General features: G+C 44.6%; 1 protein-coding gene across 2 annotated transcripts in view; it reads right to left on the bottom strand.

The window, feature by feature from the left end:
* Positions 1-7,117: 7,117 nt before the first annotated feature.
* LOC125880530 (glutamate receptor ionotropic, NMDA 2C-like) overlaps positions 7,118-22,868 on the bottom strand; it is a 97,208-nt gene continuing 81,457 nt past the window's right edge. For both annotated transcript variants that reach the window (XM_049563090.1, XM_049563091.1), the window contains 4 exons: positions 19,377-19,537; positions 16,792-16,979; positions 14,757-14,989; positions 7,118-11,718 (listed from right to left, as the gene is read on the bottom strand). In XM_049563090.1, the coding sequence (XP_049419047.1) occupies positions 10,183-11,718; positions 14,757-14,989; positions 16,792-16,979; positions 19,377-19,537 (2,118 nt within the window). In that variant the 3' untranslated portion in view covers positions 7,118-10,182. The remainder of the gene's footprint in view (positions 11,719-14,756; positions 14,990-16,791; positions 16,980-19,376; positions 19,538-22,868) is intronic.

The raw sequence follows: 22,868 nt of genomic DNA, 5'->3' as shown, positions 1-22,868 counted from the left end.
CAAATTTCACATGGATTGACCAAGCCAGTGAGGAGAAAAACGTGGAACAGACACACAGAAAGAGTTTTCGTCATTATAGAGTAAGATAGTAAGATAAACAGTGGAATGTGTAGATCAGCAATGTCAGTAATGAAAACCATACATGGATGTGTGTCAGGTGTGCTGTGGAGGTGTTAAAGGTGCAAAAATCAAAAGGCAGCAATGCAGGGTGGATGTCTGCTGTGTTAAAGGAGAAAGCAAGTGAACTCATGGGGCAGCTTTTATAGCTGGGAAGGCCCAGGTGAGCTCAATCAAGCAAACGACCCTACCCAAAACTGATGGCTGTTCTATTGGTGTGTGAGTCTGAGTGAATGGTTAATTAGTAGCAGGTGGCACCTTGTAAGGTAGCCTCGGCCACCAGTGTGGCGTGGCTCCAACTAGAAAACAATGTTTTGATGCATTGGATGTGCTGAATGTGCATATTAAGTCAGTACAGGAGGAGGTGCACATTAATAATCCTCCAGGACTGTAACATGCTCATGTTTAACCCAAACAATGTGTCATATGACTGCAGTTGGTTCACATCCAGGTCGGAACATGTCCACCTCTTCAAGAAGGTTTCGGTCCGGTTGCTTTGGTGCACACCTGAGTAGGATTGCTGTGTTTACACCTGCCCAAACGAACTGCACTTAGGGGGGCAAATGAACTTGAGTTTGACTGAACCACACAAAACAGTGCAGGTGTGAAAAGCACCCTAAACATAAGAAATGTGGATGGATTAAAAACTGGCAGTTGCACTGACATAAAACAGTTAAATGTGACACATGGACAGAGAGCCCCAGCTGGCTTTGTATCGTAGGTGTTTACAGTCTGATGGCTGTTGCAATGAATGACTTCCTGTTCTCCCCTGGAACAACATGAATAAGCTCTTTGGTATGATTAGTGTGTAATGGAGAGGTGAAACGTTCAAATGTTCAGTTCATGAATACATCCTGTTCCATGTCACTGTTATCAGTATCACAATGAAACATTTATACTGAACCTGAAATATGCCTCCAACCTCCACTGTCAACACTTTGTAAAGCTTCAGATTACAGTCTGTGTAAATATTTTGGAGAAGGAAGGAAACACTTACAGGTATGTATAGGTACAAGTGAATAAGTACAGATGTTTAGGGGGGACCTGGAACTAAGTTACTGAAAGGTTACGAAAAGGTATCAGCAGACTCAGCTTATATGTCCTTTCACAAGAGCTTTGAAATGAAGAGAAATTAAAGTAAGTGTGTCACTTAAATTTAGTTTTAGAAAAACTTCATAATAACCTAACAACTAATTAAAGTGAAAAGGATATATATGAACAAAGGACTGCTTTATTTTGCAGCCTGCTGTGAAATCATTATTTTGAAAACACAACCTCAATCTTCCATTTCGGCTTGCGGGGACAGCAGGCTGAGCTTAGCATTCCAGATGTCCCTCTCCCCAGCAATGCTTTCCAGTTCCTCCTGAGGGACCCCGAGGAGTTCCAAGGCCAGATGAGATATATATTCCCTCCAGCGTGTTCTGGGTCTGCCCTGGGCCTCCTACCAGTGGGGCGTGCCCAGAACACCTCCAATGGGAGGCGCCCAGGAGGCATCCTGATCAGATGCCCGAACCACCTCAACTGACCGCTTTTAATGCGAAGGAGCAGCGGCTCTATCCCGAGCTCCCTCCGGATGTCCGAGCACAAATGTTCTGATCCATTTGTGTCCTGACCCTCACCTATGGTCATGAGCTATGGGTAATGACCGAAAGAATGAGGTTGCAGATACAAGCAGCCGAAATGAAAAACACAACCTGAAGAACAATAAACTATTTTACAGTGATGCTATAAAAGCACCCCGTCATCCTGGGCAAATGTTTTGTTCCACAGCAACACAAAACAAAGGGATACTACGCACATCTATTTCCAAACAGGTACGTAGGAGAGGGACGAGAAGAATAAAACTTGTCTAACTTGCAAAAATAATGATTTTAATGCTGCAACGTTTCGGTGACTAGACATTCATCTGAGAGCGATGTCAGAGCTGATGTTCCAAAACCAGGAGTACTCACTGAGAAAATAATATGTCCGATGTGAAGCTGGCCATGGACAGGGGAGAGCATGACAGCAGCGTTGAAACGTGGAATCTGCGGCGCACACACAAAAGCAATTCTTGTCGCTACACAGCGAAGCAATCCACAACTCAGAAGATCACAGGTGACTGAACTGGTAAACTCACTTTGGAAAGCTGGGTGATGGTCTTTCCAGACAGCTTAAGGAATCAGGCGAACGGGAACCAGGAGGGTAGAGGCAGAGCTTGTGATTGAAAACAGAAGGCAGAGTGGTTTACTGGGGAGCAGACGAAGCAGGAAGGTCAGGGACAGTCAGGGCCCATACCGAGGAAGCAGTCTGGAAACAAATGCTGGAAAGTCTTGCATGTAGGTGAAGAACAATCTGGCAAGGAGTGTCTGTGAAGCGGCTGTCTTTATAGTGACAGGGGATAATGATCTGCAGGTGAGAGGCGTTAGCCCAATGAGGTGGGCGTGGTGGACCAGCAGGAGCAGAAAATGAGTGGACAGGCGATAGGCTGGCAGGTAGGTGGGGTGACAAGGCGGGGTGAGTGGAAAATTACTGAATAGGCTGTGGAGGTGGCATGTATGACAGATGATAAGTGCCCAATGTGCCAGAAATAAAAAAGGAAATCTTGCTCAAAATATTGAAGAAATGTCTCATCTTTAACTTTTTGCCTTTTGGAAATCAGTTCATCTTCTCCTTACTCAACTATCCACAGTAAACTAAATTTTGACCAGGGGTGCCCAGATTTTTGCATGCCACTGTAATGTAAGACTATAAAATGTTGGATAGTTAGGGGACCCCAAGGTGTTCCTAGACCAGATGAGATATGTAATCCCTCCAGTGTGTTCTGCGTCTGCCCCAGGGCCTCCTACCAGTGGGACGTGCCTGAAACACCTCAAGCAGGAGGCGCCCACGAGGCATCCTGATCGGATGCCCAAACCACTTCAACTAACCCCTTTTGATGCGAAGGAGCAGCGGCTCTACTCCGAGCTCCCTCTGGATGTCCGAGCTCCTTACCCTATCTCTAAGGCTGAGCCCAGACACCCCACGGAGGAAACTCATTTTGGCCACTAGTATCTGTGATCTCATTATTTCAATCACGAGGGCTCATGACCACAGGTGAGGGTTGGGACAGAGATGGACCAGTAAGTGGAAAGCTTTGCCTTCTGGCTCAGCTCCCTCTTCACCACGACGGTCCAGGGCAGCGCCTGCATCACTGCAGAAGCCGCACCAAACCACCGATCGATCTCATGCTCCATTCTACCCTCACTCATGAACAAGACCCTGAGATACTTGATCTCCCTTGCTTGATTCACTAACTCTCTGGAAATGAATGTGTAAAAATACAGAGTTGAGTTTAACATCACTTTCATTTACTCCTAACCTCTCAGGAGGGTTTGACATAGTTAGCTGTAACTCTCTAGGTGTAAAAACATTCACAAGAAAATCTGTTCAGTCTTTGTTTCTCAACACTTTAAGCAGAAAATGTCAATAATGATGACCCGTTTAAAGAAACCGCTTTGCAATGTAGACTGAGACAGCTTCTTCTCACTATACTTTCCTTCCTTCCAGACACACTCACACACTATTTGTACAAAAAAAATATCACAAATCCATCTGTACCTGTGTAAATCCCGGCTTCATGTTGGGCCAACAACATGTCTTAATTACAGAGGCACGCTGAGCCCCTCTCTGCTCTTCAGCGATGAAAAGAAGTCCAATTACCTTGAACTCAAAAAATATGGGATCAGTCGCAGAGCAGAGGATTAAATCAATATTATGGTCCAATCTGAGGCAATGCTCCAGTAACAAAGCAGAGAGTAATGGAAAAATCAAAGCGCTCAATGTTTGGACTCTCCAGCATTACTCATCTGGCCTCCTGAATGGAGTCTTATCTCGTCATGACAACAGCATAGAGAGAGAGAGAGTAATTGCCATGGCAACAGGTCACCTTGGGCTTATCTTTACGTGAACTTGCTTCAGGCGAGTGCTGATGGAAGATTTAAGATGTGTCATGACTGCCACGCCATCAGGTTCAACACACCTGACAGAAAGCCTTGTTTAAAGTTCAGAGTTGTGACAGAGGAATTAAAGTAACAGAATAACATCTTTGGTTGAGTCTCTCCTCTGCTGTGTATTTGTGTCAGTCAGCAGCTGACATGTGACCCAAACACCAGAGGGATATTCCTCCAGGATGCTGCAGCAGATGACTGACCTCCATGTGACAAGATCAGAGGACGAGGCTTTGATTACAGCCCAGTTGTCACAAGAAAATGTTGGCATAATACATTTTTGTAAACTACAAGTTACATTTGTCTATCTCATATGTTTCTAAAGTGACAAATTATATGAGCTGTCACCTGGAGGTGGAGGGGATGGTGGATAGCAGGTCACCTAGGAGAGACACCTGCCAAACTAACTAACGGAATATAGTAACTTCAACGACTGCACCTTTTAGAAGTACCACCACGAGAAAATGTGGCCCTTGTTTAAATTAGAGTGAAATTAACTAACAGTGACTGTGTTTACAAGGTCTTTAGTATCCCGGTTTTGATTGGGTTTTTTAAGTATCCCGTTTTTGTGTTTGTGCATGTAAACACCATATCCCGAATTCAGAAACCGGGTTATGCCCTTTTCCCGGTTTCAAGAAACCCGGTTTTGCCACCTGGAGTACTCCGATAGAAGCCGGGATACTGGAGCATGTATACGCCTTATCCCGGTTTCATGAATGGTTCAACTATGTCACACAGCCGGCTGAAGGATGCCCTACTCATTCTGAAGTTTTCTCTCTACTCTGAATCTGTAAATTCCATGAGAACGATCCTATCCCACCAGTCACGGCTACGTATTTTCATCCACTGTTGCCTTGTACTGCGTGGTGGCAGTGACAGCCGAATACTAGAGCTTGAGATTCTCTGCGCACCCAGCCTAATAATGTCAAAATATTATTTACAGACTGATTTAACAGACGATCACTGCTGCCACGATCACTGGAAAGTCTGGGCGAGAGGCTTCCACAGAGGAGCGCCCAGTTTGCACCAGCTTTAAACACGTTATTTACTTCACTCAAACTGCGTGTGGCTATTAGCGCTGGTGTTAGTGAATTAGACCTTGTTTATCAGTGAGAATCATTTGCATAGAAATGTCCAATTTTTTTTTACAATATTTATTCACAGCCCTTCACCACCTGGATCCTAAAATAAACACCTGTTTTATTACCTAATCATGCTTCCGTGTTGCGCCATTCATTAAGATCCTATGTTTCTGTCATTCAAATAACAAGACTTGTGGTTTAATACTCTTAATTATAACAGCCAACTTATTGAAAAATGTCGGGTTTAAATCGGGCTCGGGTCCATAATTACAGTTAATTGGACGGGCCGGGCCGGTCCCGGACATAACGTGCACAACGTACATAACGGGCTGGATTTTTTGGGCCCGATCTAAGCTCTACCAAATACCTATCAAAGTTGGTGACGTATTCAATATTTGTTGTCGCTCTCTCCTACCATTGCTGAAGATGAAGTGGATGAGCCATAGCTGTAATGCGACGTGAGTATTTACTAACGCTAAGCCCGCTAGAAGCCACAGAGGTGTCATTTTTGTCTTACTTCTAAACATAATAAATATATCACATTTCCCGCTCAATCTGTTGTAAACAAAAGACGTAAAAGATGTAACACACGCCTGCGCAGATAGGATGCAGTGATCAGAAAACGGGTTACTGGTATTTATCATGTATACAGGGATATGAATAACTGGGTTTCTCTGTGTTGCATGTAAACATCATATCCCGGATATGCTCAAAACCGGGATAAGCCTCAAAACCGGGATACTAAAGACCTTGTAAACACAGTCAATGAGTCGTAGGCTAGTTGTTATGGCTGCCAGCATTAGCTAGCACGCTAGCTAAGTTAGCTGAAATGTTGTCTATTTGGACTTCAAAATGTTAATCTAAACAAAGTACATGTTTCCTTGGACTGGTCCTCCTAAAATAGACTGTGGTGAAAGTTGTTATATTCTTTACTGATACATGATTAAGGACCTGATAAGGAGACAGCGTTAGCTAGCGAGCTAGTGCGCTAAAAATTATAAAAGTGTTCTATTTCTTCTTAAACAAGCATTTGTGAACACAAGGCTAACGTTATTTTTACAACAATGATCTAAAATATGTATTCTGCAATCTTTGTCCGTACAACATACAAGTGAGAATCTGGTACTCACACGTGCACGTCTAAAACGGTGGCTCTGCAGGGAGATGATACTGGACTGGGCCGCCAGGTGACTATTCAAATAAACGCTAACTGTAGCATTACATGGCTAGTGGTTATTAAAAGGTTTAACAAGAGAGTCGAGGCTTTTAAAGCTTGGTGTTAGACGTAAGCTGCTGCTGCTAATTAGCTCATGCTAACACTCTGGAGATGGTCCTTTGGGGCTGCGTCTAACCTATTTAACAGCTGCAGGAAGTTTGTTGATCTGGTGAGGTGTCGGGCGGTTGGAGATCAGACCTTTGGCAGTTGTTGCTGTTTTTGTTCTTTGTTTATTTGTGGCTCTCAAACCAAGATTAAAGGTACATGTACCGCTGTCCGCATCTCCTCTCGTTTCAGATCACTTCACTCCTTGCCCATGTGTGTTTTCCCTCCCTTTCGATGGCTTCACCTGTGTCTGATTGTCTGTCCGACCCTGATCAGCCTCACCTGTGTGTCGTTATCCTTCCCCTCACCAGTGTCTTGTTTTCTCAGTGTCACTTCATCTTAGCTCCTTGTGTGTGTCGCGTTCCAGCGTTTTGTTTCCCTGTATTTTTTGCACTAACTTGCTCATTGTCTTTTTTCCCAGGTTTTTGAAAGAATTAGCACCAAATACTCAAGGTGTCTGAAAGCAGCACAAGAAAAGTGATGTCGCTCCAGGTTTCAAAGGGTTAACACCTGCATTTTTACATTAAAATACAATTTCCCACTACAAAATAGGCATGGACTAAAAAGATGAAGGCTCTACAAAGAAGAGTCACACATGCATGTTCATCCAAAAAGGCTCTTTAATTGGTCTAAGTGATTAATTACAGGGTGAGGGAGCCAGGTAATATAGATACTAGAATAGCTTTCAATTACCTCATTTAAATTTGATCATTTAACAGTTAGAGGGGACGGGGAAAACGGGGATGATGAGGGAATATAAAAGAGTGGAAATGAGAAAGTGATGAAAATCTTAATATAGGCCAACCGATAGAGTTAATACAGTAATAACAAATATTTAAGTAAATCGGCGACAGCTTTACAAAAAGAAAAATGTGCTACAAGTGTGATTAGAAAACTTTAAGAGTGACTATAAATTCCTATCATATGTAGAATACATGAATATGACAATAACCAGCCTGAAATATATATCTATATCTATATCGATATAGTTATTTAGATGCAGAATTTATTTATTGTGAGGCCCTGTGTGATGTTGTGCTGTACTGCAGCCTCGTACTGAGGCCCAGTGAGGAACAAGAATCCATGGTTTAAGACACCTAGTGCTGGTCAGTGCTGTCCCAATACTTTCGTCATTTTGCAGATTGTGTTCATATGGACTGCTTTCACGAAGTGTCTGCTTCCTCCGACTCATCACCAAATGACGACATGAAGGGTTTAACTCCGAAACATTATGAATCTGTGAAGGAGCTACCTGAAATTAATTCACAGATGTCCCAAAATTCTAATTTTTATTCTAGAACACTGCTGAGCCTCAGTGTCAGGAAGTTTGTCAATTTCAGCTAATTTGCTCCTGACAGCCCGACACCCGTTAACTGGTCACGCAAAATACCGTGAGACAAGAGGCCTTTCCTTTTAATTTGGTGCTCCACTGACTCAGTGAGCTTTAGCGCCACATTTCAAAGTGCTATCCATTTAGCAGTGGTGAAATTTGAATGATTCGTGATCTAAATTTCTTGCCTTTTATTTAATTTTATTTTCTGTTGGTTTTGCTGACAGACAACTGGCTAGCCACACAGCTAGCCCGGCTTAAAGTGGAAACATAGTGCCCACTGCCCACCCTCTGGTCTCTGTTGGTTAGCTAACATTAGCATGAGCTTCCATTGGTTAGCTAACAAGGCTAATGTTAGCCTTGGCTTGGGAGCTAGCTAGCAGTGCGATTACAACTGGTAACACTGTCCTGGTGGCGGGAAGACATGCTACGGAAACACTGGCCACCCCCATCTCAAACCTGGTAGCCCTGGTAATTAAGCGGCTACATTTTGAGCTGCAAAACCCTCTTAGCATCATTAACTATGTTAACACCACTAGCCATACTGACACTGCTAACAGAGCTAACAGAAGCAAACAATGCTAAAGGGGTTTTGCAGCTCACAATTGACCCTTTGTTAACTTCCGCCCCTCATAAGCAGACCGGCCAGTCGTAACGTATCATCAGGCCGGCTCAGACCAGGGTCCGACAACAACACAGCTGTGCTCCATTGACTCTAATGCAGTAGTTTCAGATTTCCTTCATTTTCAGGCTGGTTTTGTGGATATTGGAGCTAAATGTTGTGCCTGGGGCACGTCGTGTATTAATGATACTTGTTACCTGGAGAGGTTGGAAAAAGATCTACGTTTCTTCCCTGTTCCAAAACCAAAATCAAACCCTGAAAAGTGTAGGGTTAGCTAGCTAGCTCTGAAGATATAGCCTACTGAATGTATACACATGCTGCTTTTGCTTTTTAATGATTCTAACAGTGAAACAAAGACCGACCCTGCTGCACAGGAACCAGTGAAGGGAAGCAGGGAAACTTTGTGTCATTGCAGTGTGTGCCCGCAAGGGAAGTCAAACACCGTTCATCTGCACACACTGCAATGACACATAGCTGGTTGAAAATCAGCAAAGTTTCCCTTTAATTTCACTGTTTCCTGTCTCTATCACCAGTGCTGTGGTGGTTCATTTTTACACTGTGATCTGAAGGTTAGACTTTAGTAACAGTTTTTAACCTGTTGTTGCTGCTGAGTCAGTTTGACATCCTGGATATATCCTTCAAACACAGACTGTAGACCCCTCTGTCTGCTTCTCTCTGGAATCATTGTTTCATTTTTCCAAAAATATGATAATATTTCTTCAGGGAGTGCAGTTAGTTACAGTGTGGGCTCTTTGCTCGCTCTGGCAACTTAACGGATCATCACAAAGGGGCGGGTCTTAGCAAAGGGTTAACTTAGCTACTTACTTACTGGGATTACCCTGGGGGAGACTGGATGGTGGGCAAAATGTTTCCAGGGCAACACTGCTGGGTCAGAACGGCGTTACTAGCGGTAAGCGCAGAATGAGCGGTACTGCTAGCTCTTACCCATTCCAGTTCCAATCCAAACTGCATCACAGTGGAGACCTGACGGCACTTTGAGCCGGTGTTCTCTCTCCAGGGTGGTGCGTAGTGCAGTAAACTGAAGAGAAGCAAAATTTACCCATTGACCGACATAAGTAACCGGTGAAAAATATTCTTCATAGTCTGGATTCAAAATGCTTTAATACTGAATTTTGGAATTAAACTCTTTATGACGTCGCCGCAGCTGTCTTCACCAGTCTTGCTACAGTGGCTGCTTGTTTTTTTGGTGGCTGTATTTAAAGAGACAATACCTTATCCCTCCGCTACTTCTCCTCAGCTGTAAACAGTTCATCAACTCGACTACACCCAAGACTGAATCCCAACCATCCACGATAAAATATACACAACACACACACACAGCATGAAAACTCTGGTTATAGTTTAACCATGCGCCAACACCGTGGACTGTTGTAAATCTTAGTGCACATTAAAGCACAGAAAACACACAAGCGTTGTCGTAGGAAAGTAGCAAGTGAGTAAAACCTGCCCACCCCAGCCTTCCGCACGTGTCTCGAGGATAACTTGGTAACAGTGCAGTCTTCTTATCTTACTGTAGTATACATCAAAAAAGTCCTAAACATCTGTACGTTTTGCAGACCCAAACTTCTATCTTTTACCACAGTCACATAGAAAATAAACGATTACTTCAAGTCATGGTTTCTCCCTCGTACGTTAATCTAACCACTCCCTCCTCTCCACAGTGGTCATGTGAAAGAGTCTCTGTTACTCCACAGCGTCCATCTTAGGAGGTCCTTCTCCCATCACACCTCAGACTCCAGACTGGACACCCGTCGCCAGGGACGGAGTACGCAGGGGCTCCCCACAGGCTGGCCCCCTGCTCCCTGACCTCCCAGGGCCTCTGAACCAGTCTGGGATCCCTGATAGACCCCATAGGCCCCATACACACTGTCCTGGTACAGCAGAGCCCGCTGGCCTCCACATCTCCCGCCACCACAAGCCAGCAGCTGGCACACTGGGCTCGGGTGGCCGCTGGAGGCCTGGCTGTGGTGCTGCAGGTCCAGGGGGCCGTGGTAGAGGGGTAGTCCAGGGTATGAGTTCAGGTAGTGGGCGTACTGTCTGCTGAGCAAGCTGGTGGCTCTGCGTACCATCCCCCGCCCTAACCCAGCTCCGTGTCGCACTGCTTCTCCGTACGTGGGGAGGTGGGTGGAGTGGGAGTAGCGCAGCCTCTGGCCCTTACGCCCATTGGGCCTCCTCTGGTCCTCCCGTATGTGGAGGTAGGCCTGGTTCCGCGGGAGGCACAGGTTGTTTCGAAGGTGGGCGGGGTTGTGGGGCTTTGCGGGTGTGGTCGGTGTAAGAATGCATGGGAACAAGTCCGGCAGGGTGGAAGGTGATTGGCTGGACAGGGATGACTGGGATTCGTCGAGCTGGCGCATCTGCTCACTGCCCCATGTCGCTTTAAGGAAAGAGGGGCGGCGGTGCCTGCGTCTCCCTCTCAGCACCAGATCCTCTGGGGGCCAGGAGCTGTAGTTCTCCACCCGAGGACACATCCCCTCCCCTGTGTAGATGTTGTCAACGCTTGGGGCGGAGATGTGGTTGTCTTGGAGGTGGTTGGCTTTGAGCTCGCTCATATAGACGGGACTTGTGTCATTCTTTTCCTGCTCCCTCTGTGTTCTCCCTACGTCCCCATCCTCACACTGGAAGCTCTTGGACCTCCTTTTCCGTCGGGAGAAGCCCGCTTGGAGGTGCTGGTTTTGAGGCGAGGAGAGCGGGTGAGAGGCGTAGATGTCAGGTAGTTGGAGGTCAGTGTAGGGGATGAAGGGTGAGTGAGGATGGGTGTCTACGTAAAGTCTCCCAGTCGTCTGGTAGTGGTGTGGGTGCTGATGAGGGAGCGGTTCGCCCACGGCCAGGTGGGGGCTGCTGAGGCTGGACACAGGAAGTGGCCTGTCATACAGACATGAAGTGGAGCGTGTCGGGAGCGTGTAGCGCAGTGGCGTGGGCCTGGTTACACCCCTCTGCTGTTTCAGAGAAGTAACAGCAGTCAGAGGTGGGGTCAGCGAGCAGTGATTCTCCGTAATGTAAGCAAATCCTCCCGGTACGGCCTCCGTGGCGACTTGCGGGATACGAACAGGCAAACTGCCGCCATGACGACTCAAATGCTCTATGGTCTTGGTGGCGTTGTCCAGAGAGGTCTCAACATTGGCAGTGGAGACCAGGTCCTTGGCAGTGCGAAGCATCTTCAGCATGTTAGCTTGAGCGTAGTTGGAGGTCAGGTCGGGTTTGGCCAAACCAGAGGAACGCCCAGGATCCTCCACGCCGTTGAAACAACTGTAAATACCCTGAGAGATCAAACAGAGTGACGAGGAATTAAGAGGAGAAACATACACTGAGGAAAGGATAAGATGTGGTGAAAGTATGGAGCTAGAACAGTGACAATAAGTTTTGGTATCGAAAATAAAATCTGGTGTTGAAAAAGGAAACATTGGCATTGAAAAAGTTCCACTCAAACAAAACACAGGCATTAAAAATTCTTTTACTTGCGTTTTTTTTTTTTCCATTTTTTGTTTATCTGTCACTGCATACTCAGGAGAGAATGACCCTCATTTATGACAAACTTACAACAGAAAACTGGGTGCACGGTCATTTCCCTGCAAACCTCTGCATTTATCAATATGGACGTGAGTGGAGGCTACGATCAAATCTCACCTTAGGCCAACACAAGTTCTGCTGGGAGACCTTTGGTCATGGCATTCATGTGCCATTTGACGCCCTCCACCCACCCGAACACTGCTGTGGCCTAAGTAACCCCCCTCACAGCAGAAAAATGAGCCATGCCAAAAACCTCAAGGCATTGACCTGGCCTCCAAATCTCCAAAACTCAATCTGATTGAGCATCCTGGAACGGGCTGGTACCCATCGTCACAACTGACAGGTCTCAAATGATCCGAAGCCAACACCCCGTTGCCAGACACCACAGGACACCTTCCAGTGGTCATGTGTCCATACCTTGACATGTGAGAGACAAGTCCACTCCAGGGAGGCCCCACCATGGATCGGGGGTACCTCTGAGGTACCAGCATGTCCCATGGATGCTCGATCAGGTTGGTATCTGGGAAATTTGGAGGCCAGGTCGTGCCTTTACCTTTTTGTCACATTCCTCAGGCCATTCCTGAGCAGTTTCTGCAGTGTGGCATGGCACATTTTTCTGCTAAGGGGGCTACTGCCATCAGGGAGTATGGTTGTCGTGAGGGGGGAATTCTTAGCCCACAGCGGTGTTTGGGTGGGTGGAGGGCGTCAAGTGGCGTCAACATGAATGCCATGACCAAAGGTCTCCCAGCACAACATTGCATTGTAACAAAATGATCAATGCTACTCACTTCAGCCACCACTGGTTTTAATGTTTTGCCTGATCTGTGGAGATCACAGCAGTCATTTCTTTCTGTAATGCCTTTCTCTGACTTCCTTTGATGCCACTTTACAGGTTGCCAAATAAAACCAGTTGGTTATACTGGACCTGGGACGATAGCGTTTCCATTTCCAGCTCAGAGAAGTTTCTCTTCCTAGCTGTATTACAGCTTTCCACATTGTAAACATTGAGAACTCTAAACCAAGAATATTTTTCGGGCATGGTATTCAGTTGCCACATTCACCATGATCATTTCTACACTGTGATCAACGAGATAAGAATGTTTCATGAAGAGGCCACTGCCTCTTTGGTACCTACAGTTCTTTGAGAGTGACATGAAGAAAAAAATCTGAAGATTATCATTGAGAAAATACATCAGAATGCTTACTTAACTTAATTAGAATAAAATAAATTTTAATTTGTTGTTTTTTGGGTTTTTTTTTTTACTTTAAAGATTTTTTGGGGGGGGGGCATTTTTTGCCTTTAATGGACAGGACAGTTAAGTGTGAAAGGGGGGCGAGAGAGAGGGGATGACATGCAGCAAAGGGCCACAGGCTGGAGTCGAACCCGGGCCGCTGCGGCAACAGCCTTGTACATGGGGCGCCTGCTCTACCACTAAGCCACCGACGCCCCGTAAATTTTAATTCGTTAATGCCTGCATTTTATTTTCCAGTGGAACATTTGTCAGTGCCAGTGTTTCCTTTTTCAAAGCCAAATTTTATCATTAATCCCAAAACTCACTGCCACTGTTCGAACTTCATATAAAAGAGACATCAGAAAAGAAAGGCAGAGCATAAATCACTGAATCATTTGTAATTAAATCAATAGTTAGCCACAAACTGTTTAACCTTGAATCAACCTACCGCTCCTAGGGGGACAATTTCACAGACGAAATTTCAACCAATTTGTGCATCTCAAAGTGATGTTCCACCTCCTAACTAATAAAAACACCACTGGCAGTTAAATAAAAAAAATGATTTCATTAATATCTCATTTTATCACCGAGGCAAGACTTTGTCACAAATTCATTATGCATTCTCCCGGGACTCAAAGAAAAACAGTTTAAGCTGAGAGGATTGCCCCAGTAAACGTACAAGGACACACACACACACACACACACGCACACACACACACGCCTAAAGTCCCGTCTCTAACTGCATGGACAAACACGGAGCCAAATCCCATGACTGCTCTCTGCTTACAGTTGGCTGGGAGATCCTGAAAGAGCCAAATTTAATTTGGCCCTTGGGGCCGCCCCGTACGGATTAATGATCAGATAGTCATTTAGCCGTTAATCTGATAAAACCCCAATCCAGGCACAATGGTGTAATTACACGGCGGAGGGGCGCAGAGGCTGGAGTCCGTAGACATTTCCCCGGCTGCAACTTCAGCCAGAGCTTTTTGCCTCAGTAACCACACTCCCAAACAACAGCGTCGAAAAACTGGGTACTGATTCAGGCTAATTGCGAGTGAACATTAAGCAATCAAAGTTAAATGCAGAGTAAACAGCAGAATTAGTGCTGCTTTTCTGTCCTTTTATCTCTCCCCTCCCCTCTCATTCTTAATAACAATGTGGTGACATTTGTGCTAATATTTTACCAAGGCCCTCTAATGATGCCGTTTAATTACACGCAAACACCATTTGGGCTCATTTATTATCACATAAAAGCCGCTTCATGTAAAACAGCACATTGCACTGAAAAAGCAAACAGAGTCAAAATAATCAACCAGCCAATCTTTCAATCACTCAGCCGAGCTGTTACTCAACTCATCCAATTACAGCCAGCCAATCAGCCTCTTAACTAAATAATCAATGTAAAAATCAGTGAAGCAGTTTCTCAGCCGCACTTCCATAAACCAAGCAGTCAGCAATCAAACCAGCTCAGGATCCATAAACATGAGCTACCCGGCTTTAAAAATAACAACAACAACAACAACAAATCAATCAAATGACTAATTTGCAAATCTCACCCTACTGATGGCCAGCAGGAAGTCAAGTTTGTGAGACTTGCGGAGGGAGTGTCGTAGTTTCCAGTAAAGCAGGTGTTCCCAGGCAAAGACCAGCAAGCTGAGGCCCATGGCCACCAGCAGCATGTAGAAGACGCCCGCCATGTTGTCGATGTCCAGCTTGCTGCTCATCACTTCGTTCTTCTCGTTCTGGCAGATGCCCGACAGCCACACCGTCTCCAAGCGCTGGGTGTCACCTGGTGGGACGGAGGTTTGTGGGAGGAGAGGAGGAGGAAAGAGAGAGTGTGAGATGACTCGACAGAGAGAGGAAGAGGAAGAGATATGACAATGAGCACTCACTGAGATGATGAATGACCGTGGTTTGAACACTAAATCAAGACGTCCAGATAGGGTTCCAAAATAGTTGTGGCGACATCCTTATGTTACCTTGCCATCATCTAGATGTACTTTCTGAGCATCCTAGCAATGTTGAAATACGACTTTGGAATACTGACACAGGACTCAAACCCCCTAGCCCTGTGCCAAACAATGTGTAATGTGACTGCAGTTGGTTCAGATCGAGGTCAGAACACGTTCTCGCCACAAACGAACCGCACCAGAGTTCATTTGTAACCGGACCGAGACCACCTCTTCAAGAAGGTCTCGGTCCGGCTGTTTTGGTGCGCACCAGAGTGTGATTGCTGTGTTCACACCTGCCCAAACAAACCACACTGAGGGGACAAACGAACTTGAGTTCGATTGAACCGAACCAAACAGGGCAGGTGTGAAAGCACCCTAAGAGAGTGTCTGAATGGGACCATTATTAGACATGGAAACAACGTCACCATCAGGCCTTCTGCCTCATAACCATGTTGCAGTTTTTGGCATCAGACCGGAACCACTTTTGGCCATGGACATGACGTCACCAAGGAAAATATAAAAGAAGGAACGGTCATGACTTTGTCAGTTCCATTGGAGTCAATGGGGCTTACACAGGAAATCACATTATAATCCATCATATCTTTATTTTTTCAACTTTGACTGAAAAATCTTTCCACCAGATCACAAAACACACATTAAGCGATGCTTACTGATGTTTTTTTATCTACATATGTGCGTTAGTTTTCCTGCAGTATTCCTTTAAATCTCCTCTACCCAACTGACCCATTCAAATGATTCCAGAGTTTCCAAATACACCCAATATGCTGACACTTGGGGAAATGTGTAAAAATGATGATGACAGCATACACAACACTCCCATGTAATCGAACAGCACAGCATCAAAAACATGGTGTTTTCAGGCTGTCATATCATATCACCCTCCACATACTTCCTGGCCGCACACAACACTTTTGTCTCCCTGTCTCCTTTAGTGGTGTAAAAGCATCTCAACATGCCAACAAAGCACCTTCTGAATGAGATGTATTTACAGTAGCACATCTCCATGAGCTATTACTACCACATAAACTACTCCTCCAGGCCTGTGAACAGGTGGCCACCTCTTGAGCTGCGGCCTCCCCAGAAGCCTCCAGGGAGCACGGCCCGTTTTATCTCTCAGTTAGCTTATGTTGACCATAAACACACCACTTCTTATATCATCATGGAAAGCTCAGAGAGAGTGCAAGTGTGTGTATGTGTGGGGTGCTCTTAAGCTCTCAGAGGAGGGAGGATATTAATTCCACACCGGCGGCCGTCATGGTGAGTGTGTTTGTGTGTATATAGGTGGGAAGGATATGTGTGTGTGTGTGTGTGTGTGTGTGTGTGTGTGTGTGTGTGTGTGTGAGAGAGTGAGTGTGTAATGGAGATAATCATATCCCTAACACTCCCTGCGGTTCTGCAGGATATTAACTCTTCCCTGTAAGCCCACTTCCCTGCTGATACAGCACACACTGAACTGGACTGACGCCAATTCCATCGTTCACATACGGCGTGCCAGTCAGACAGAAATAAACTCAAACAGATAAAACGCACAAAGGCGTACAGTAAGAGTGTGTGTGTGTGTGTGTGTGTGTGTGTGCAGGCACAGGTTGTGTATTGAATCATGTAAGGTTCGTATCACCGTCTCCTAAGAACTGCAGCAGCGCCAGGTCAATAGGCCGTTTCCAGCGGGAGTCCTTCTGCAGAGCGATGCCGTATCCCGTGGTGGCAAACACTTTCCCGCTGCCGATGGTCACCAGCTTGCAGCCCTCATCCTTCCCCGCCATGTAGTTCAAAACAGCAGCATCGTAGATGAAGGCATCCAGCTTTCTGCACGCAAACAGATCTTTGTCTGGGAATGTTTGGCTCCTATGAAGTTTAATAACCTCTTACATATGATAGAAACTTAGTTATGTCTCTATGTCTGAAAGGATAAACAGAAATAATGTACGCTTAATACTGATGCTGCCCACTTTTAAAAGCATACCATAGTTCACCCTGTTCTCATTACCAGGTCTTCAACTACCAACACTTTATCACCACTGTTGGAAATTAACGTTTTGGTCAACCTGCTACTGTGGCTGACTGATTTCAAAATTAACCAGCTACTCAACTGAGTGAAGCAAATCGAGAAGCCACAGCCAGCATTTGGCTGGTGGCTGGTGCTAATTTCCAACCCTGTTTGTCCTGCCCCTCAAGCGTGTGACATCGACGCCAAAGGCACCCTGACCAGGCTGCAGCACAGTTTTTTAGCATCTTACAGACACTTGAAACTTGCTTGAGATTGGTAATCCATCACAGTGAACATTTAGTCAGCTTCTTTGTTAAAGTTGCATGTGATGGTGGCAGTTGTGAGCAGAGACTCTTTACTCTAACCAGGGAAAGTTTTGGCAAAAGTCCCTGCAACATTATTTCAATTCAAAGATAATGTAACTTAGACAAACGACAACTCTGTGACGCCAGTTCATCATTTCGGTTTAGAATGCTAGCATGCTAACATTTGCTAATTAGCACTAAACACAAAGTACAGCTGAGTCTGATGGGAATGTCCTTAGTCAAATTTAAATTTTAAATTTTGACCTGCTCTGGGACCATGAATGTCTGCACCAAACTTTCTGCCCATCCAACTTGTAGATGTTGAGATAGATCAAAGGATATGTGAAAAGTTGAAACTTTGACCTGCTGTTGGCATTAAGGTTAACTCAGAGGATCACCCAGAGGTCGTGTAGAATGAATATTTTCCGTCACTGACATCATTTTTAAACAATGACGGAACAAGGCCTTCCGTCATTTTGACAAATCAAAACACTGAGGATGATCTACTGTTACTTTAAGTATTTCACACCCCTGTCCAGTTGGTGGTGTGTACATATTAATTAGCTATAGTCTAGTCTTGTCTTTGATCTCACATGTGTGAATTCGTTGTCTGGTTGGCTTTGGCTATTGCATTGGTAGGCTATATCGCTACATACCATTGCAAAACATCACGGCAGCTGAGTGTCCTAAGTTTCTTTGAGCCCAATAATTGTATTGGTGCTGATAAATAGAGTGGAAAAAGGGAGACTGATGCGGTGGAGCATGAAGGACAAGCAAGTATTACTGAATAGAGAACACATGGTCAGTGTCTCTAGTCATCTTTTCCCTTCATGCCTTTGTACATGTATAATCTATAGAAAATGAATGACTGAAAATCAAATGCTGTTAAATAAGTATTATTATCATTATTATTATTAAAAATATAATTAAAATTACTGGCAATTATGATATTTATGAATTTTTACAACCCTGTCTGTCAAAATGACGGATAATGAGACAGACTAACACAACCTCTGGTATCACAAACAGTCGATAGGATTCATCTTCTGGTGATTGTGAATATCTTGACCAAATTTTACAACAAACCATCTCATAGATACTGAGCGTAGCGTGAGTTCAGTCAGGACATGATGTCAAGCTCAATTCACATCCCAGCTACATCAGCTGATCTCAAACAGCCCAATCAACTGATGGAGCAGCTGACTGATGGAAGGGAGTCAGCTGATAGATTAAATGATTCCTTTCTATGCAACCAATTGGTGATTCTCATTCAGGGCGCCCTATTTAAACTGCTCTGGCCTGCCTACTGTTGCTGCTTCCTCTGCAAGCCACTTTGCAACCTGCCTCCACCCCAGCTCCTCCTTTTCACGCTGTCTGACTTGTCAGTGTCTTTTCTGTTTGTCTTTGCTGCTGCTCTCCCTGCCTTACGCTTTCCATGTAGGCACATGGAAGGGCAGGGAGGTTTGCTCTCTGCCTCAGGCTCTCCTCGTTTGCACATGGAAGGGCGGAGAGGTTTGCTCTCTCTGCCTTTCTGCATAGGCCCGAGGAAAGGCAGAGAGGCCCCAGAGCATACCGCCAAATATAATACTGCAAATGGAAATAAAGTTTTCTTCGACTGAAGTAGATATATTTCAAAGGACACAAGTTAAAAGTTAAAACTTTGACCTGCTGGTGGTGTTAGATTAAAAGTCAGGTGGTCACCAAAGTCCTTAGGATTCATCCTCTGGTGACTCTTGAGTGTCTTCACCAGATTTTATGACATACATCTAATAGCTGAGATGTTTCAGTCTGAACTACTGGCAGCAAATCATCACTACTGTGGCGTCTCATGTCTTCACTGGCAGCAACATCAGTTAAATATAACATCTTATCTCATTGTGTAACGTCGTTAAGGTGTCAGAGAAACTTTACCCGGTTTTGAGGCTTTCTAGAGCTTCTTCCACCCCCTTCTGGTTGTACTTCATCATGTGTGTGTGCATGTCGGGGTAGTTGCTGCGGATGTTCCTCTCCGTGCTCCCGTTTGGGACCGTCCCGAAGCGGAAAGGAGGGTAATGCTCCTGTGGTTTCTGGAACTGTGGGGAGACAGAGGATGAGAGGGAAGGGAAGACGAGGAGAAGATATGAGAGATGAGGAGAGGGAGGCGAGGGAATAGAGGGAAGTAAGAGAAAGAGAGGTTCGGTGTGGAGGAGGAGGGAGGGGGAGAGAAGGGAGTAAGGATAAAATGGAAGGAGAGGAAAGAGACTGAAGGGAGCGAGAGCAGAATAGGGGAAGGTGGGAGAGAGGAGGAGACGACAAAGAGAAAGAGGGATGAGGGAGATGGGAGGTGGTGAGGAGTGAGAGAAGAGGAGGGGGAGAAGAGGGGAGTAAATGAAAGACAAAAAAGAAAAGAGGGAGGAAAGAGATTTTCAAAAGAAGCAAGGAAAACAATGGAACAAAGTAAGGATATGAGGAGGAAGTAAGGAGGGAAAGAAGACAAAAGGAGGCAGGAATGAAAGGAGTAAGGAGAAGGAAGGCAGGAAGAAAGGGGAGAAGGTAGGAGGGGGGAGGGAAGTAAATGAGATAGAAGGAACAAAAGAAAGAGGAGAGGAGATAGTAAAAGGAAATGAAAGGAAAGGAGAGCGAAAAGGAAAAATGGGACAGGAAAGCAAAAATGGAGGGATGAAAGGAGAAAAGAGGAGAAAAGAGAGGAGGAAATAAAAGGAAAGGAGGAGACAATAAAAGGAAAGAGACAATGAGAAAAGAGGAGAGGAGATAAAAGAGAGGGAATAAAAGGAAACAGGAGAGGAGAGGAGAAAGCAGAAGAGGAGAAGAAAAAAGGGAGAAAAGGGGATGAGAAAGGAGAGGAGGGTAGGAAAAGAGGAGAAACGAAAAGAAATGGGATAACAGAGGAAAAAAAGAGGAGAAAAAGGAATTAAATTAAAAAGGAGGGGAAGAAAAGAGGAAACAATAGGAGTAAGGAGGAGAATGAGGAGGAAAAGGGGAAAGAGAAAAGAAGAAGAAATGAAATGAGAAGAGTAAAGAAGACAAGAAAGTAGGAGAAACGAAAGGAGGAAAGAGGAGAGGACAAAAGAGATGAAAAATGGGGAAGAAAGGAAAGGAAAGTGGAGGACAGAAGAAAAGAGAAAAGAAAAGGAGGGGCAAAAAAAGAAATAGATGAGAAAAGAGGGGAGGAAAGGAAATAAAAATAGTAAAGATGACAACAAAGGAAAGGAAATACGTAAAGATGAGATGAGAAAAGAGAGGAGGGAAGGAAATTGGAGGACAGGAAAATAGGTGGAATGATGAAAGTAAAAAAGAGAGGACAAAGAAAGAGATGAGAAAAAAAGGAAAAGAACAGAAAGGAAAGGAAAGGAGAGAGGAAAGAAGAAAAGAGAAAAGGAAAGGAGAGGAAAGAGGAGAAATAAAAGAAGAAATAGGGAGGTGAAAAAAGAGGGAAGGAAAGGAAAGACGAGAGGAGAAAGGAGGAGATGAAGGGGAAAGAGGGGAAGAAAAGAGGTAAAAAGAGGGGAAACAAGAGGAGAAGAGAAGAAAAGAAAATAAATGAAAGAGAAAAAGGAGACAAAAGGAGGTGAGAAAAGAGGGGAGGAAAGTACATAAGGGAAGAGGAAAGGAAAGTAGGAGAAATTAATGCAACGGTTGGAGGAGAGGGGAGAGGATGGGATGAGAAAAGAGGAAGAAAGGGGAAAGGTAACCATAGGGGAAAAGAGAAGAAAGGAAATAAAAAAGGAGAAAAGAGGAGAGGAAAGGAAATGAGGAGGGGGAGAGGAAGTAAAAGAAAAGGAAAAGACAGAGGAGCCAAAAGGGGGTCCAGAATGAAGAGATGAGGAGGAGAGGAGTAGAGAGGACGAGGGACTACTCAGTTAAATGAAATCCATTTCAGAGTCAGAGTGATTTAATCAGCAGTCAGACTCCATGCTGTTTGAACGGGGCAAGATACCATTCAGCTCACCTCAATTAGATTCAATATGATATCAGTCAGCACAGTTTGAATCAGCCTGCTGCCCACACATGATCCTAATCCAGCTCAATCTGGACCCGATCGATGTTTACATCTCACCAGCTGACGCATTAATGCAGGCTGAGGCAGAAACCACTGTAAACAGGAATCATCTATTCATCTTACGTTACACCACTGACCTTTTGAGCCGAGCGCAAATGAATGGGCCAATCAGAATGTGACAGAGTGAGTGGGTGAGTGTATGTGTGTTAATACGATCGCTCCTCAGCTGCCACTGCAGTGGGTTCAGCTGCATTTTTTTTTAGAATCAGCTATTCGAACAAAAGCCCAGAGGGGAGATAAGACATTAAAGAATAGGGTCTTATTTTTTAAAATCTCTCCCAACACAGTGCTCACATGTACGTTCAAAGTATTATTAGTTGTAATTGTTTAGCCTCTGAGAAAAAAAAATAACTTAATTCACTGGGCCGACTGCCGGCGACTTTTAAGGTGGAACGTTAACTTGTAATGTTACTCAATGCAGGAGGTGACGACGTGAATCCATCAGCACACCTTAAATTTCACTGTGACAACTTTGACCGTCACTTTAGTTTTTATATGACATACACTTTTAGTAATGAGTGGATCTTCAAGTGTTTATATATATTAATTTCGACCCAGACAGCATAAATCCCAATCTTCACTCTGAGAATTGAAAGTGTGGCAGAGTGTTGTTCCTGTGGGCTCCAGCAACACTAAACCCCTGAGCTTGCCTGAGAAGGACTAAATGCACAAACCCACTGTTTTTAAATATCCCATGGAGAGAGACTCTCACTGCAGCCTGTTTTATTTTGTTCTGAAAATGTTGGCGTGCAGCCTCGTTCTGTGGACGATAAACGAGGTGCAGACTTCCATCTGTGTCACCGGTAATGAGGAAATACAGTGAGACAACAACAACCCCGCCCACATTTAATCCTATGGGCCCTAGGCGTTTTTGGGGTATTTTTACTGCCTTTACTTTTAAGCCCATATCACAGTCATTATAAAAGTTACATACACATGCTATATCTTGTTTTTTTCAGGACAACCTGGGCTAACCAGATTTGCCATCATTTCATGTCCTTCTATGTGCCTGTATTTTATATTATTTTTATATCAATGAAAAAAACAAATCTGTGTTACTAAATTCTTACATTTTTACATGTATCTCAGCATAGCAAGTTGGAAAATGACATATTCTGCCATATATGAAGAGGGGAGACTCTCTGGAATCTGGCAATATAAGAACCATGATGGTGGGACATTCTGTCACTTCACAGTTGTCCAGAACATGTGGTTTGTGCCAGGCGGACATGATTGCCAGTATTTTTTCATTATTGCAAGAAATTCCATTGACTCATTCACAAGTCAAAAATGTGTTTTATCTGAAAGAAACATGCAATATTTACATCTAAGATAATAGAAGA

Source organism: Epinephelus fuscoguttatus, linkage group LG20 (assembly GCF_011397635.1).
Source record: "Epinephelus fuscoguttatus linkage group LG20, E.fuscoguttatus.final_Chr_v1".
In the NCBI taxonomy this organism is placed as follows: Eukaryota; Metazoa; Chordata; class Actinopteri; order Perciformes; family Serranidae; genus Epinephelus; species Epinephelus fuscoguttatus.
This window is presented reverse-complemented; position numbering and strand designations above follow the sequence as displayed.